Here is an 18,553-nt window from a genome sequence, read left to right as displayed (position 1 = left end):
AGATTTTCTAGACCACAGGATGGAGCTTACAAAATATCCTGGTATTCAAATCATATATGCCCAAGATTTTAGGTTTCAGGATGTGTAGTCACTGAATTGTCAGGAGCTATCAAATATGAATCTGAGGTTAGAAATATCATAGGGGGAAAAAAATATCATAGGGACCAAGCTGAATTCTTTCAGTGATCCACTATTAGTGTTGTGATTAAATAGTACAACATAGCCGAAACCGGTTTGGCTCAGTGGATAGAGCGTCGGCCTGCGGACTGAAAGGTCCCAGGTTCGATTCCAGTCAAGGGCATGTACCTGGGTTGTGGGCACATCCCCAGTGGGAGATGTGCAGGAGGCAGCTGATTGATGTTTCTCTCTCATCGATGTTTCTAACTCTCTATCTCTCTCCCTTCCTCTCTGTAAAGAATCAATGGAATATATTTTAAAAAATAAAAATAAAAAAATAATAAAATAAATAGTACAACATACATCAACTAAATCCCCACAATACTAACAAATAACATAGAAGACTAATGGAATAGTTTCAGGAATACTTTATTTTTTGCCTATTTGATTTTAGAGAGAGAGGAAGGGAGAAAAACAGTGATTTATGGTTCCACTTGGTCATACATTCATTGGTTGATTCTTATAAGTGCCCTGACCGGGGATGAAATCTGCAACATTGGCGTATTGGAACAAGGTTCTAACCAGCTGAGATACCTGGCTCAGGAATACTTTGAAAAGTAATAAAAATTGGGAAGAAGTATGCATCCAAACTGATCCAATATTTATTGATAACCTTCCCTTCCCTCCCCTCCCCTCCCTTTCCCTTCCCCTCCTTTCCCTTTCCTTCCCTTCCCTTCCATTGAGGATGCTAGGCATTTTTTCATTATCTTAACTTCCCAAACTCTTCTAACTCACAAACATTACATTTTATACTTAGGCTGACTTTGTTAAGGTCACAGGACTAGTAGATAAAGTCATTATTTCAACCTAGGGTGTATTGACTCTAACTTCAGTACTCTTTTTCACTGTGGCTATTTTTATAAAAACTTGAAAAAACATTTTTAATTGGACATAAAACTGGAGAGGAGTAAAGGGAATATTTGAGGGTACTCATGGGGGCATATTTCTAAAGAATATGAAAATGTTAAAGCTGAGGAAAATAAATTGTGCTCTGCCTGGGATAATAATCTGTTCCACTTACACATCCCACACACACACACACACACAAAATCAAGAGCTTTGAGAGATCCCCCATGGACCATCTGTCAGAAGATGTCCACTGTTCAGAACCTCTTCAGCCCATTTTTGCTTCCTCCCAGCTGCCCAGTGTACCCTGGGCTATACCTAGTGCAGCCCAGAGCCCCATCTTGGGGTGGGGAGGGTGTTCCCATTTCCTGGCTCTTTTCCATTTTGACTTCTCCATCATCTCATTGTGAGACAGGCTAGTAAGCCAGGACAAGCAGAACAGGGAACCGGAGACCATTAAACAGCAGTTTGCAGTCATCTAGTAAATCCTATCTTCCCTAACCCGGGAGCACTCCTCCCCAACCAGAGGATAAATAGCTTAAATGGCCTCACTAGCCAGAAATCCATGAGTGCCTTTTGCTGACCACCCCCAAGGGCAGATGACTTTAAGAGAATAAACCTCATTTTGGTGCACCAGCATAAAACCTGAAGACTCTGTTGAGATCTTCCCCTAAACACCCAGGCTTTAAAACTCCTCAGAACGGAAGTCCAGGGCGCCCTGGCTCCCAGGAACACACCCGCACCTTCCCCCACAGGCGTGCAGCTCCCAAACCCCAAGGGCCCCCACCGGGCTTGCTTACAACCAGGGCCGCAATGGGCAATGCTGGTCCATCCCGGGGACCCCCCTCCCCCCCCCCCCGCCCGTCCCCCAGGGGCCTTTTCTCTGGCTTCTTACTGAGCAAAGCAGCCCAGCCAAGGCCATTCCCCAGCCCGCTCTCGGCTCACTGTCCCCTGAGGTCCACCCGGACCCCTACTGGGAACGCCGGGAACCCACACACTCCGGGCGGGCGCTCAGGGCCAGGCCTTCCGGCAGCAGTCGCGCCGTCCTGCGCCCGCTCTTCCAGAGTCGCCCTCTCTTGGTAAAATGCTTTATTAATTGGGTTTAGGAAAGATTCTTGGTGACAGTGGCCTGCTTCTTTGGTTCACTAGAATGACGCTTTCTGAGAGGGAGACTAGGTTTAACTTGTTCGCAGTCGGGCCTCTGTGCTTTGACGCTCCTCAGCACTTTTCCACGCGGCGGCTTCTGTAAAACATGGAACAGTATTTCTAGCCGAAGAGGACACCGGCGAGCAGAGCATGAAGCACCTGGAGTGCGACAGCTCTCGGGTTTGGTACCGGCTCCGGCCCGCCGAGCAGGGGGTTGGGTCTAAAGTCCAAGTAACACTTGGGCAGGTAGGAAGCGCCCTGAGTTTTGTGTTTAACCCTCTAGACCTGGGATAGAATTTCAACCTCATCTTCAAGTGACAACGTTCTTTTCTCGGATAAAGGACATAACGCAAGCCCAGTTCCAAGCAGAACGGGCTCTGCAGCTGCCGGCCTCCGGAGCCGCCGGGTTCCAAATACGAGACCAGGCGGAGGCGGGAGCGCTGTGCCAGCTCCCGGGACGCCTCCTTCCTCGTCCCCGAGGACCGTGACCCCCACCGCCTCCCCGGGCTGTTCCCGGGGCTCGCGCTACCTGGACTCAGCAGGCCCACAGGGCCGACCACTCCGGCGGCGCCGGCGGCCTGGGGCGAACGCTCGGAAGCTCCCCGAGGCCGCGGCGGTCCGAGCCGCTGTCCAAAGGCCCGCCCTGCCCGCCCTCGGCCTCGCGGTCTCCCCAGGCCTCAAGGGCCCGACGCTCCGACCCCGCCAAGTCCCCTCCCCCCCCCCCCCCCCCCGCACCCCCGCCACAGAGCATGACAAGCAAGTACCCGGAAACCCGACAAACGGGGTGGGAGCTGGCGCGGGGCGGGGCTGGAGAGACGTCATCTGAGCCCCACCCAGGGGCGTCCCCAGCCCCCCCTCCCCCCGCCCTCCCGCCTCCCGCGGCGTTCCCCACCCCGCCCTTCACCACTTCCTCCCCCGAGCCCCTGGACGCGCCGCACTGCGTCCCCAGGCCAAGTCCCCGGATGCTCGCCTCCCGCCTCCCTCCCTCGGCCCCGCCGTGGCCCCGCCCCACGCGGCTCTGCGTGCCACGTCACCGCTTCCGGTGCTTCCGGGGACGCAGCGGGCGATGACGTAGGGGGACTTGCCCTCTATATGAGGTTGGGGAGCGGCTGAGTCGGCCTTTTCCGCCCGCTCCCCCCTCCCCCCGAGCGCCGCTCCGGCTGCACCACGCTCGCGCCGAGCTCCGTGCTCCTGCTCAGGCAGCGCCTCCGTCTCCTTCCAGCCGCCATCATGATCATCTACCGGGACCTCATCAGCCGTGAGTCGTGCCTGCTTCCCCCTACTGCCGCGCAGGGGGTGGGGGCGCGGGTGGGGGCGGGGGAGGCGGGCGCCGCTGCTGTCTCGGGCCTAGCGGCTGCGGCGGCCTCCCTAGGGGCGGGGAGGGTCGGCGCCTGGGGCGCGCGCCGGGTCTGGAGCGCCCGGGGAGGGTGCGGACCGCCAGCGCGGGAAATGGCGCCGGGCCTCCGGGCGCATCGTGACGGCGGGTTTGTGTGTCCGAGCAGATGATGAGATGTTCTCCGATATCTACAAGATCCGGGAGATCGCGGACGGGCTGTGCCTGGAGGTAGAGGGGAAGGTGAGTCGTCGGGCCGCGGCAGCAGGGAGGCGAGGCTGGGCAGGCTCGGGTTTCCGCCGCTCCCCCGCCCGAGATTGTGCAATTCTCTGCTCTGCCTCCTGGCGGAGGAGACTCTTTCCGGGCTCGGGTTTTTCTAGAAAAGTGGAGGCGGAGCTGAGCCTGGAAATAAATAGGTACGCCGCCTGGGCGCCCATGTGCCCCACGGCCTGCCCGGGGCAGGTGGTCTGCGGTTTGGGATCACCAAGCCCTTTGGTGCTCGCCCTTTACTAGATCATCACCTTGGGAACCCACAGAAAACTTCCACTTGCTTGTAATAACCCCATTTTCATTCCAGCCAACAAAGTTCTAGAGTTAAGGTGTTTCAGGAATGGAGGGGTCATAATTTCCCCCAAAAATGTTTTCGTGGTTTTCAGCAAGAATCAAGAACATCTGGTGGGAGGGTGATGGATACATGAACTGCTGGTACATAAAACTTTTTGGATGCGTTCACGATCAAGAATGTCTTTTGCAACTAAACTATTATTTCTTGTGCAGATGGTCAGTAGGACAGAGGGTAACATTGATGACTCGCTTATTGGTGGAAATGCCTCCGCTGAAGGCCCTGAGGGCGAAGGTACCGAAAGCACAGTAGTCACTGGTGTTGACATTGTCATGAACCATCACTTGCAGGAAACCAGCTTCACAAAAGAAGCTTACAAGAAGTACATCAAAGATTACATGAAATCGTAAGTGGTATTGGCACACCCAGAGAATGTCTGGAATCTTATAGGATTTAGGGGTTGGGAAACGTTTCTGTAAACATATTTTTATTGATTTCAGAGAGGAAGGGAGAAAGAGAAACATTAATGATAAGAGAGAATCATTGATGGACTGTCTCCACAGCCTCTGCTGGGGATGGAGCAGGCAACCTGGGCATTAAACCACAGATCCTTAGGTTGATGCTCAGCTGCTGACCCACACCGGCAGGGCATGGATTGGCTAACTTTGAGATTCTTCAGCAGCAGGCATACTTGTAGGTTTGGGGAGGTGTTATGGGAGGAAGGAAGAAGGAAATGTAAATGGTTGGAGAGAGACGTTATTGGTGGCTCCCAAATTCACCCCTACAAGTAAACTAAGCATTCTGAAGCAAGTGGTATGGTTTTAGCATAGTACTGTTTTGACATGTCTGGCGAACTAGTTACTTTGCTGTTGTTCTTGGTGGTTTTTTTTTTTTTTTTGGATTTACTTAATAAAGTTATTTTGCTCAGAAGTCAGTAATTTAACCTGTTAATGAAATATTGTTTTAGAATCAAAGGGAAGCTTGAAGAACAGAGACCAGAAAGAGTAAAGCCTTTCATGACAGGGGCTGCAGAACAAATCAAGCACATCCTTGCCAATTTCAAAAACTACCAGGTAAATAAGATGCCTTAAATATTTGGGTCAAAGGATTATACAGTTTTAACTGTAAGGGCATAAAACTAGTTATTTGATGCAAGTCTTTGTAGTTAAATTGTGGGCTTTTGAGCAGTTTGAATACTTCATAGATTCAATTCCAATAGTATAGGATGTAGGAAAAAAGCTTTCCCTATTCCCCAAGTATGTTCCCAGGTCTTCTGATTTCAGAATCTCATTCCTACCCAGATGACATTTATTTCTTCTTTCATAAATTGCTTGTTAACCTCCTAGGTAAGTGGTTCCGATGGTCTTAGGCGACCCCTGTGAAAGGGTCGTTCGACCCCCAAAGGGGTCTCGACCCACAGGTTGAGAACCACTGTCCTAGATGATCTTCCAGTTTTCTCTAAAATTCAGTGGGTTTCATTGCAACTGGAGCTTTGTCTGTATTGGGGGACTTCGGTGACTTCCCTTCAAAGACTTAGGAATCTGGTTGATTTTCCTGGCTTTGACACACACACACTGACCTTAAGATTCTTTCCTCATATGATGTGCGCTCTCATTGGCAGCATTATGGTCCTGTGCTTGACTTTGTAAACGGGCTTGTAGGGTTTGAAATTTGTATGTTCGTACATACAAAGTAATATGAGAGAGTAAGTTACCAGAAAATCTAAAGTATTCTTGTATTTCTCTGTATTAGTGCTTTGGTCAGGTGACCAGATGTTTGATTAGTGAGCATTTTCTTCATAGGTTTCTGAGCCTTGGTTGCTGAACTTCTCATGGTGTTGTGGGTCATTTCAGTTTGTTTTGATAAGGCACATCTATATATAATGGTCTAATTCTAGATGTTTGTTTTTTGCTTCCTAAGTTCTTTATTGGTGAAAATATGAATCCAGATGGCATGGTTGCTCTGCTGGACTACCGTGAGGATGGTGTGACCCCATATATGATTTTCTTTAAGGATGGTTTAGAAATGGAAAAATGTGTAAGTATACAGAAGTGGATCAAAATCATGTAAAATGGAGACATTGTGTGATTCTTATTTCATGCCACAGAGTTAAAGTGGATTCTGTAGCATTTCTTTTATTTTTACTTTTTTAACACTAAGTTTATTTATTTTGTTTGGTCCTCACCGAAGGATATTTTTCCATTGATTTTTAGAGTGGAAGGGAGTGGGAGAGACAGAGAGAAACATCTGAGAGAAATGGACGCATCAATTGGTTGCTTCCTGCAGATGCACCAGAATCGAACCCAGGATCCTTCCAGGGGCCGATGCTCTATCCACTGAGCCAAATTGGCTAGGGCTATAACAGTCCTTTTAAAATATGGGAACATGTCTTGTTTCTCTTCAGGAATCTAAAGAGGACTTCATATAAAAGAATTTCATGTTGTAGAATCTTTATCATCTACAGAAGACTTATATATCAAAATTCTTTTAATTTGAGTTTGCTGATAATTGATAGTTAATCATTGAAAGTATTGATGTAATTAGCTTTCAGTAAATTCTGATATGCAAATTGATTTAGTAAAATTAATTAAATGAATGCTATTCAAGGAGCTTCTGGAAATAATGCAGAAGTGAAGGCATTTATTATGATTATCTTCACATTGAGATAAATTAGGAACAAGGTAAAGTTAAAGCTACACTAAACAAGTTTAGAGGCAACAATACAGCATCTTAGAGCAGACTGGCCACAGGAATTATTCAGAATATCTGGGGTTTTTGTAGGTAAAACTGTGTGTGAGTGGGACTTTATTAAAAATGTGTCTTTTCTGAAAAATATGCTACTTCTGATTTGGTAAGGATGGTTCTGCATCCACTGATAGACCTTGAACAGCCTGTTGTTCTTGTGGTTTGCACTGGGATGCGAAAGAAAAATATCCCTGCGCTTTCTGTCTGTCTTTGTGGCGGCCCAGATTGAATAAGGGACTACATCTGCAGGCTAGATAAGTTAAGTGCTTTCATATTGGAAAAAGGTGCTAATGTAATTTTCCTTGTTTTTACAGTAACAAATTGGGCAGTTTGGCTCCATCACCTGTCATCGTAACTGGCTGCTGCTTTTCATCCACACACCAAGACTAGGACAAATGGGACTGATGTTATCTTGAGCTCTTCATTTATTTTGACCTTGATTCATTTGGAGCGGAGGCATTGTTTTTAAGAAAAAAAGATGTCATGTAGGTTGTCTAAAAATAAAATGCATTTAAATTCATTTGAGAGAATGCTTCTTAGTTTAATACATTTTAAAATCTATCCTGTATAGTGTTCCTGGAGAAGCTAGAGCCTGGTTGTAGACCACTACTATAAGGCATATAGACTGTCTTCAGATAACTTCTACAGTGGAAACTACTACTGAGACTGAAGGAAAAAAAAACAAGAATCAAAAGTCTTAATTCTGAGTTGAAGTAAAGGGAAAGACCATGCTCACATCAGAATCAACATTTGAAGTGGATTCCTTAGACATTTCATCACCTACAAACAAGTAGTTAACTGGAAGAGATTACCAAAAGAATAAAGAGACTAATACAGCCGGAAGCAAAGGATTGTCTGAGCTTATTTATCATGTCAAGTTAGAACCAAGGTCTATAGAAATCTAGGTCTCCTGGAACTGTTGCAAGCTTTTGTCAGATTTCATGAAATGGGGTTGGCAAATTTTGTGTGACTTTACGGGTGGCTGTTTTTAATGGGGAAAGTCAGTAGCTTGTAGGATATGAAGTCGAATTTGGTGTTCGGCTTTATCAGGACATTGCCATGATCGCTTGTTTATAGATGGCTCTGGGCACGGCAAGAGCAAAGATGAGTGACAGACGTATGTGGCCTAAAAAGTGTGTGGACATCTGCAGGAAAGGTTTGCTGGCCCCTGCTTTTAAAGGTGAGGGTTTAGGTGGAATGTGGTTTGGCTGATGAGCAGAGGAAAGAGGAACTTGCATCATTGTATCTGAATAAGGCTGTGGGTTTGGGATAAAAATGCATCTGATCTGGAACATTTACTGTCTTATGGTTGCAGTGCAGATGCAAGAAGAAAGGTCCTTACCCTTTCTGATTATGGCCCCCATGATTGAATGGGGGAATACACCTTGTCAACAACTGGAAAGCCTGTTTTACTCCAAAGAAAAATGTAAAATGCAAGTTCAAGAGAAGCTGGGAAGTTACTCCCCTACACCTTTGCCTTAGGTTAAAACTAAAGCTGAACCAGAGATTCTTTTTTTTTTTTTTTAACCTGGCCCTATGACATGAGCCTAGGATAAACCCAGTGATTTGGCAATCTGGAATTTGCCCTAGTGACTTCAGACATGTGTGGATCACAATTTGAGATGTGTTAATTGGATTGACAAGGCCCACTGGTGAAGCAAACCAAATACTGGCAACTTGGTGGCACAGAATTTAAGCATTCTGATTTCTGACATTAAAACAGCAAGTGCCAGACAATCTACCCCCTAGTGGTCAGAGATGAGGACAACTCAAGTAGTGGTAGAGGTCTTGTGGTAACACCTGAAGTGAGTGAGTGAGCTAGCCATGGAAAAGCTGGAAGGACAAGAATAGCAATGCAAAGATTGGGTAGGAAGGGAAGAGTTCAGATAGTTGGCTAAGAAGGCTAATTTTATTTATTTATAAATATATTTTATTGATTTTTTTTTACAGAGAGGAGGGGAGAGGGATAGAGTTAGAAACATCAGTCATTTGCCTCTTGCACGCCCCCTACTGGGGATGTGCCCGCAACCAAGGTACATGCCCTTGACCGGAATCGAACCTGGGACCCTTGAGTCCGCAGGCCGATGCTCTATCGGCTGAGCCAAACCGGTTAGGGCAGAAGGCTAATTTTATATCTTTTAGTTACTCTCAGTGGCGTGCACTTTGTGTATATTAGAAGGTGTATATTTTGTCATTGATACGTAGTACAGACATGCTGCTAGTGGCCTCTGGGGGGGTAGGCTGTTAAAATTATGGAGAACTATTCAATGGAGAAAGGACTTGTTTTTACAGTGTTGTCTAGGAAAGCCTTTGTAATATACTTGAGAGCAAGCATTCCAGGCAAATAGCAAATGCAGTCTAAAATGGAGTGTGTTTGACATGGTCTGGGGATAAGGTGGCAAAAGAAGAGTTATGGAGAAGTGAATATACAGGGAAAGAAACCAGATGTGCAGGAAAGCCATAGACAGGGTGGCTTTGAGCAAAAGGGTGACATGATCTGACCTGAAAGATCATGTTATGGCTGCTGGGTAGTAGGTAAAAGCAGAGAACAAGGGTATATCAATATTTTTTAAAATTAAATATGTGTATATATTTTTATAAACAATTTGTTTTTAATATATTTGATTTCAGAGGGAGAGGGAGAAACATCAGTGATGAGAGAATCATTGATCAGCTTCCTCCTGCACACCCCACACCAGAGATAGAGCCCACAACCTGGGCATGTGCCCTCACCAGGAATTGAATGGTGATCTCCTGGCTCATAGGTCAACACTCAACCACTGAACCATGCCAGCCAGGCAAGATTTTAGGTGAGATGATAGTTTCCTCTGGGGTGGTAGTTGTGAAAGTCCTTGGAAATTAACAGAATTTGCCCGGGTGTTGAATGAGGAGGGAGAGCGCCCAGAAGAAATGAGTAGACATTGAGATGGGAGGAAAATGGGGATGAGAAACCTAGAGTATTTTTTAAAGAATATTTTTATTGGTTTTTAGAGAAAGGGAAATACCAATGTGAGAGCAGGACATCCATGGGCCGCCTCTTGCCAGGGATTGAACCTACAACCGGGACATGTGTCCTGACCAAGAATAGAACCAACATCCTTTTGGTGCATGGGATGATGCCCAACTGACCCACACTGGCCAGGGCAAGGTGCCTGGTTCTTTTCGTTGTTAATCCTTACCCAAAGATATTTTTCCCATTGGTTTTTAGAGAGTGGAAGGGAATAAGGTGGGGGGGGGGGGCGGGCGGGAGAGAGAGATCGATGTAAGAAAGACACTTCGATTGGTTGCCTCCTGCGTGCACATCGACTGAGGCCAGGAATTGAACCTGTAACCCTTCCGTGCATGAGCAGATGCTCTAACCACTGGGTACACCGGCCAGAGTAAATGCCAGATTCTTTATGCAAATGAATTGAGTAGGCAGACATATTTGTCATGGGAGGAGAGTGGAGAGGTCTAAGCTGAGACTTTTAGATCCTGAAGATTTCAATACATGACTCCCCCCCCCCCGCCCCCCATTACATGACTCTTGAAGCCAGGACACTGAGTGAGATTACCTAGAGAGTGAGAATGTTCTTGGTCCTCCTACTTAAAGATTGGTCAGCATGATGAACCAGCAAAGGTGATTAAGAAGGTACTGCCCCTAAAATAGGAAAACCAAGAGAGTGGCCTTCTGGAAGTCTAGTGGACAAAGTGTTTTAGGAAGGAAAAAGCAATCAACAAGGTTATCTGTTTGAACTGGTCAAGTAAGATGGTAAATTTTTTTTAAAAAAAGTGTTTAGTAGTAAAGAAAGCCTGATTAAAATAGGCTCAAGAGAACAGCAAATTCACAGGCAGCATATTGCCCGTGAAATGTCATAATGCAAGTACTTTTTAAAAAACATTTTTATTGATTTCACAGAGGAAGGGAGAGAGAAACATCAATGATGAGAGAGAATCATTGATCAGCTGCTTCCTGCATGCCCCCCATTGGGGATGGAGCCCACAACCCAGGCATGTGCCCTTGATTGGAATCAAACCCGGGACCCTTCAGTCCCCAGGCTGACGCCCTATCCATTGAGCCAAACCAGCCAGGGCATGCAAGTACTTTTTATTAATGTGCATCTGCTTCATTAATAGGTGTGTGAATGACTCACTTGAATCATATTTTCCTTAAGGTCTATTTATATCACCAGTAACTGTGCTTGTGAATTCCATCATCTGCCCTGCACGGTTAAGCAACTGCTAACAATGACAATAATGGTAAAATTGCAAGAAACAGCAAAAGCCTCAACCAACTTGGAAAAAACCCTGATAATAGCATCTTAAATCTGAGCATCTGTGTGCATGTGCATGACCTTGGCCGGGAGAATTCTCAGTAAAATGGAATTCAAACCAGGAGAACTTGAATTAATAAAGACCACATTTTGGTGACCAGTAATTTACACTTAGTAGGTTACTGCTACACAATCTAACTATATGGTGAAAGTAAGGCTAATGGCCCACTGGTGGGCTACAAACCTATTTCTGAAAAAAAGCTTCAGCTTTGTAGAATTAGCACGTGTTTACAGAGCCTGCCCATAAGAACTGAGAGCCCAATTTGATGGTTTTGTATAAATTTATGATTCTCTGGAGCTATCTATGGGCCCTACTTGGAAATCATTAGATTGAAAAACTTGAAAAAAAATTTTTTTTAATATATTTTATTGATTTTTTTTAACAGCGAGGAAGGGAGAGGGATAGAGAGTTAGAAACATCCATGGGAGAGAAACATCGATCACCTGCCTCCTGCACACCCCCCACTGGGGATGCACCCACAACCAAGGTACATGCCCTTGACTGGAATCTGAACCTGGGACCCTTCAGTCCACAGGCCAACGCTCTATCCACTGAGCCAAACCAGTTAGGGCAATTTTTTTGTTGTTGATCTGCTTACTTATACATTCATTGGTTTATTCTTGTATGTGCCCTGACTGGGAATTGAATCTGCAACCTTAGCATATTGGGACGACACTCTAACCAATTAAGCTACCTGGCCAGGACAAAAAACAGTTTCGATGCTACATGAAAATGTGGGCTACTTATTTGGATATTTAGTTACTTTAGTAACATAATATTCCATTATTCCAAAGGAAAAGTCCTTGACTAAAGTGTTTAACATACATAACTAAAGAAAGGTGCTATATGTTAGCTGCTATGACAGCCATTTCAATAAATAAAATATTTAAACGGGGCTTACAGATAAAAAAAATTAATGCTGCCCTGACCGGTTTGGCTCAGTGGATAGAGCGTCAGCCTGCGGACTCAAGAGTCCCAGGTTCAGTTCCGGTCAAGGGCATGTACCTTGGTTGCAGGCACATACCCAGTAGCAGATGTGCAGGAGGCAGCTGATTGATGTTTCTCTTTCATCAATGTTTCTAACTCTATCCCTCTCCCTTCCTCTCTGTAAAAATCAATAAAATATATTTTAAAAAATTAATGCTGACAGTTTATATTCACCCCACTGAAGATTCCTTATACACTGGGCCATGAGAACCTCAAGTGGCTGTCCATTCAATTCAGGGACAAAAATGTCAATTGTGAGCCTAGAGGAAGATTCTTTACAAATTACTTGTTCAATGTTTCCCTCAATGACTTATACCCCACCCCTTACACTTGAGACCTCCCTGTGTTTGTGCTCGTGCTCTTTTCTGAGCTTTGAGGTAGAACACTGAGACAGAGAATGCCATGTAAAGGTTTTTACAAGTGGAGAGATTAGAATTCCAGTATCAGGTGTCTTCTGACTGGGAGTGGACAGACACAAACCACAATAGCTAGTTAAGAGTACAGCATTTTTTGCCCAGCCGGTGTGGCTCAGTGGTTGAGCTTTGACCTATGAAGTCATGGTTCCATTCCTGGTCAGGGCACAGGCCCCGGGTTGTGGGCTCAGTCCCCAGTAGGGAGTGTGCAGGAGGCAACCGATCAATGATTCTCTCATGGATGTTTCTATCTCTCCCTCTTCCTTCCTCTCTGAAATCAATAAAAATATATTTAAAAAGAAAAAGAGAACAGCATTTTTGCCCTAGCCTGTTTGGATTAGTGGGTACAGCAGTGGCCCATGGACTGAAGGGTCCTGGGTTTTATTCCAGTTAAGGGCATGTGCCTTGGTTGCAGGCTCAATTCCCGGCCCTGGTTAGCATGTGCGAGCTCTCACATCAATATTTCTTTCTCTCTGTGTCTCTCCCCTCCCTTCCACTCTCTCTAAAAATCAATGGAAAAATATCCTTGGGTGAGGATTAACAAAACAAACAAACAAAAAGAGCTTCTAAAATCAATACATTTCCTCAGGTGAGAATTTTTAAAAAGTATAACAAAAAGTACAGCATTAAGAAAAAACGTTTTTATTGACTTTGGAGAGGGAGAGGGAGAGAGAGAGAGAGAAACATAGATTGCCTCCTGTACGCACCTCCTCTCCCCCACTGGGTATGAGCCATGCCAGCCGGGCAGAATACGTCATTTAAATAGTACTGTAGAGCTCCCAGAGTTTCTGATATTTAGTTTGACACTAGAAATCTGATCATGTACTTGGTGATTTTCTTTCTTTTTTAAAAATTTTTTTAATTGATTTTTTACAGAGAGGAGGGGAGAGGGATAGAGAGTTAGAAACATCCATGAGAGAGAAACATCGATCAGCTGCCTCCTGTACACCCGCTACTGGGGATGTGCTTACAACCGAAGTACATGCCCCTAACTGGAATTGAACCCGGGACCTTTCACTCCGCAGGTCGACGCTCTATCCACTGAGCCAAACCGGCTAAGGCAGTGAATTTCTTTATATGTAAAGACAGCAGATAAATCCTAGTTATTATCAAATGCAGCTGGCACATGGCCTCCTCTAGAGCGCAGGGTTATAAAAGTATTTTCCCCAGTGCATAATCTATCATTCCCTAAGCAGCTGTAGAAATTTGGCAAATCACAGAGGAAGTATTTTGTGGACATCTATTCAAAACAGCTATACATGTGTGTGGGAGGAAGAAACTTTACCTTCAAGGTTCTTCTGACTGGTCTAAAACTCAAATAGGCATGAGACAGATTACCAAGAGAAAACCAAATTTAATATGTGTGGGAACCCTGCATATATGAGAGGGTCAGAGACCCCACATGCATGAGAGATTCAAAGACAGGAAAAATAGTATCTAAGACAGTGGTTCTCAACCTTCCTAATGCCGCGACCCTTTAATACAGTTCCTCATGTTGTGGTGACCCCCAACCAAAAATTATTTTCGTTGCTACTTCATAACTGTAATTTTGCTACTGTTCTGAATCATAATGTAAATATCTGATATGCAGTATGTATTTTCATTGTTACAAATTGAACGTAATTAAAGCATAGTGATTAATCACAAAAAAATATGTAATTATATATGTGTTTTCCAGTGGTCTTAGGCGACCCCTGTGAAAGGGTCGTTTGACCCCTAAAGGAGTCACAACCCACAGGTTGAGAACCACTGATCTAAAACATTCTGAGCTAGAGATAGGTAAGGTGCCTTGGCCTCAAAGGGTCATTATAGGATGATGAGAGCAGATGTTAGTAATTAGAAATTGGCCCTGCCCTACAGACAGGTAAAAAGAGGTTATCTCTAATAATTTATTAGGCAAGTGCCCTAATTCAAGTTCATAGTAGTTAGGGGGCAGAAGTTTCTCTTTTTTCTTTGTTTTTAAAGTTGATTTTAGAGAAAGAGGGAGAGGGAGAGAGAGAGATAGAAACATTCATGAGAGAGAGAAGCATCATCAGTTGACTGCCTCCTGCACACCCCCTACTGAGGATGGAGCCTGCAACCCAAGCATGTGCCTTGAACTGGGATGGAACCAGGGACCTCTTGGTTCATGGGTCAATGCTCAATCACTGAGCCATACTGGCCCAGCCAGAAGTTTCTCTTGAGCCCACAGTTAAAGTTCCCTTTAGCTCAATCCACATACCAAAAAGGCACATCGTGGTGTGACTTGTTCTGAACCCCCACACATTTAATTTGTTTCCTGAGTACATGAGTTTGGAAGTCTCCCTCAACTGCCAATCTGTCATTTAAGTCAAATACCCAAACTAATGTTCAATCTGGGGGGAAAACTGGCAAGTGAAAGGGGGAAAATTACTGCACATGAAATTAAAATATACCTCTTTCCTTAGCTGGTTTGGCTCAGTGGATAGAGCACCAGCCTGCAGACTGAAGGGTCGTGGGTTCAATTCTGGTCAAGGGCACATGCTCGAGTTGCGGGCTCGATCCCCAGTAGGGGACATGCAGGAGGCAGCCTATTAGTGATTCTCATCATTGATGTTTCTTTTTCTCCCTCTGCCTTCCTCTCTGAAATCAATAAAAATACATTTTTAAAAAATCCCTCTTGAGACTACCTCACTGAGGTGGAAAATGAATATCAATAGCTGGCGAGTATAAAATGGGAAGCTAAGTAAACTCAGTTCTTGGTGTGGTGCATTATGTCTCTCCATCGCTCACTCCATTCTGCCCTAAGCTGCCTCCATTGTATTAACTTGGGAGGAATCCACATTGATGGATTGGGCTGGGTGTCAGTACCCTTAGTGATCGCCATATCAGCAGGACAGTAAATACCAACTGCTGCTATCTATTAAAAGCAAAAGTGACTAAGCTTTTGGAAATTGGTTAAGTAGTGTGCAACCTGTTCTGCTCTGCTCCACAGATGAGGGGGAGGACTGGGTTTTAGTGTGAGAGCAGCAGAGATTTTAGCATCACAAGAGCAATGCGGGGGAGGCAGTTACTAAACCTGTGGTGTATGGGATGTGAGAGTTGTGCAAGACTCCTTCCAACTACTGCTTAGCTTCCCCTATCAATATCCTGTGATGATTTTGCTAAATATTTTCTTCTAACCCCTCAGGTTGCCTGTATCTGAGGCCTCTTTCTACTCCCTCACCCAGGCTGCACATACTCACTTGATTTTACTCTGCACCACACAACACACCACCCCCCTTATTCCCTCCTGTTTTGTGGCACACACCAGGGCCAGCCTCAGGGGCTTGCAAGCTGTGCAGTTGCCCCACACTTAGAAGGGCTGCATACTTGGTTTAATGCTCTGCTTTCATTGTCTTGAAACTCCTAATAAGAGGGCTTGTTGTTTTCATTTTGCACTGGGCCCCACAAAAGATGTGGCCAGTCCCAAATGCATGCATAAGTTGAAGTTGGTAATTGGTGGCAGGTTGGAGCAAAGGAAAAATATGAGGATAACTGTGGATTCTAAAAAGGAATAGAAGGGTTCTAGGGGTTGAGCACACTGTACCAGACTTTGCCATCGCAGACAGATTTTTTAAAAATATAGACTATTGAATTTAAAGAGAGAGGAAGGGAGACGGAGAGAGAGGATAGGTTGTGTCCTGCACACCCCCAACTGGGGATCAAGCCCACAACTCAGGCATGTGCCCAGACCAGGAATCGAACGGGCGACCTTTTGGTGCATGGGGCAACGCTCAACCAACTGAGCCACCGCCAGGGCACGAAGACAGATTTTGGGTTTTTTCTAGGTTATAACTAAGTTCCCTGAGTACGCAACCCAGGAATGACCCATTTGATGGAATTACCATTTCAATAGGGTTATTTATCAAGAGGATGTTTCCAAATTGCCAGCTGGGCACTGTGCATTTAATCTTTCTATTTTGTATGTAGGTATAGAATTTGGGAAGGTGCAAATGGAAAGCTATTTTTGTAAGGAAGAAACTGACCACTTCCTTCTATATAAATTCATAATGAGCTTCTGTACCAAGCTCTTCATAACTGGGCCACTGACCTACTAGTTCAAGCTTACCTGCCTCTCCTTTCCTCCACCCTCACTGCCAGGGAAACACAGACTCTGACCCTTTGCATTAGCTCTTCTTTCTCATAAAAAGCCCTCTCAGCACCACTTAGAGTTTACAGATTCCTCCAACCATCCTATCCTCCATCACCTGTCTTCTGCTTTACTGAAATCATTGAATTCCTTGTCTTTGTGTTACTATTATTTCTGAAAGTAAGAATTTTGTCAGTCTTCTTTGCCAGGGGCATTCAGTAGGATTTGCTGATGGAATAAATAATGAGCTTAGGCCCTGACTGGGTAGCTCAGTTGGTTAGAACATTGTCCCGATACACCAAGGTTGTGGATTCAATCCCTGGTGGGGTGGGTGCATGCAAGAGGCAACCAACTGATATTTCTCACATCAATGTTTCTCTTTCTCTCTCTAAAATTCAATAAAATTTAAAAAAATAAAAGAATGAGCTTTCACTGGTTTTTGAGATGCTCTGGGCCACAATTTTCCCTGTGTTGCTTCTGTTCTTTCGGAATGCAGTCACTAAATTTGAAAAAGTGGATAATCAGGCAAGAATGTTTCAGTCTGAAGAAGAGTAGTATCTTCTGCCTGAAGTGCTTTTTGCACAAGCCATTAGTCCTGGCAGTCACTAATGCAGTTAAAGTTTAAGATACCTAATCTCAAAAGTAATGTAAAATGCTCCTCTTTTACTTTATTTATGAAATTAATGTCTGTAAATAGTTAGCTTACCCTGGTGTCTAAAGTTAATTGTATTATTTACATGCAATAAACATCAATATTTCAAGAAAAATGATTTAAAATATAATAATGTTACATGCAATAAACTAATAATTCAAGAAAAATGATTTTAAGTATAATAATGTTACATGCAATAAACAGTAATATTTGAAGAAAAATGACTTTAAATATAATATTATATGCAATAAACATTAATATTTCAAGAAAAAAGATTTTAAATATAATATTACCAAAACTCTATAACATAGTATAAATATTTAAAAACTGCAAATAACAGGATTACTTCTATTATATTCTAAAATATTTTTTCCTCTGGCTTTATATTTTTAAATATATTTTAAAAATATTTTCTTTATTGATTTCAGAGAGGAAGGGGGAGAGAGAGAAACATCAATGATGAGAGAGGATCATTGATTGGCTGCCTCCTGCACGCCCCCTACTGGGGATCGAGCCTGCAACCCAGGCATGTACCCTTAACTGGAATCAAACCTTGGACCCTTCAGTCCACAGGTGGACACTCTATCCACTGAGCCAAACCAGCTAGGGCACTCTGGCTCTATTTTTGTTCATCAGTTTATGTTGTTCTATCCCACAAATGAGTGAGATCATGTGATATTTATCTTTCTCAGACTGGCTTATTTCACTTAGCATAATGCTCTCCAGGTCCATCCATGCTGTTGCAAATGGTAAGAGTTCCTTCTTTTTTACAGCAGCATAGTATACCATTGTGTAGATGTACCACCATTTCTTAATCCACTCATCTGCTGATGGGCACTTAGGCTGTTTCCAAATCTTAGCTATTGTAAATTGTGCTGCTATGAACATAGCGGTGCATATATCCTTTCTGACTGATATTTCTGATTTCTTGGGATATATTCCTAGAAATGGGATTACTGGATCAAATGAGAGTTCCATTTTGTATGAGTTCCACTTTTTGAGGAAACTCCATACTGTTTTCCACAGTTACTATACCAGTCTGCATTCCCACCAGCAGTGCACGAGTGTTCCTTTTTCTCCACATCCTCACCAGCACTTGTCGTTTGTTGATTTGTTGGTGGTAGCCATTCTGACAGGTGTGAGATGGTACCTCATTGTCATTTTGATTTGCATCTCGGATGATTAGTGACATTGAGCATATTTTCATATGTCTCGTGGCCTTCTGTATGTTCACTTTTGAAAAGTGTCTACTTAGGTTAGGTCCTTTGTCCATTATTTGATTGGATTG

General features: G+C 44.3%; 1 protein-coding gene across 3 annotated transcripts; it reads left to right on the top strand.

Annotated features, from left to right (window-relative positions):
* Positions 1–3,077: 3,077 nt before the first annotated feature.
* Positions 3,078–8,099, top strand: TPT1 (tumor protein, translationally-controlled 1). Of its 3 annotated transcripts, XR_013995492.1 has the most exons (7): positions 3,220–3,427; positions 3,672–3,745; positions 4,280–4,470; positions 5,032–5,137; positions 5,985–6,101; positions 7,124–7,294; positions 7,381–8,099. XR_013995492.1 is itself a non-coding variant. In XM_081082593.1 (6 exons), exons 1-6 carry the CDS (start codon positions 3,400–3,402, stop codon positions 7,124–7,126), a joined length of 519 nt encoding a protein of 172 aa, XP_080938719.1. In that variant the 5' UTR covers positions 3,078–3,399; the 3' UTR covers positions 7,127–7,329. The 3 variants fall into 3 exon arrangements, 2 of the variants coding, with proteins under 2 accessions (XP_080938719.1, XP_080938720.1); XM_081082593.1 differs by lacking the exon at positions 7,381–8,099 and having other exon boundaries at positions 3,078–3,427; positions 7,124–7,329; XM_081082594.1 differs by lacking the exons at positions 7,124–7,294; positions 7,381–8,099 and adding an exon at positions 6,955–7,082 and having other exon boundaries at positions 5,985–6,099.
* Positions 8,100–18,553: the final 10,454 nt, after the last annotated feature.

The sequence above is a fragment of the Myotis nattereri genome (genome assembly GCF_964212035.1).
Source record: "Myotis nattereri genome assembly, chromosome: 2".
Taxonomy (NCBI): Eukaryota; Metazoa; Chordata; class Mammalia; order Chiroptera; family Vespertilionidae; genus Myotis; species Myotis nattereri.
This window is presented reverse-complemented; position numbering and strand designations above follow the sequence as displayed.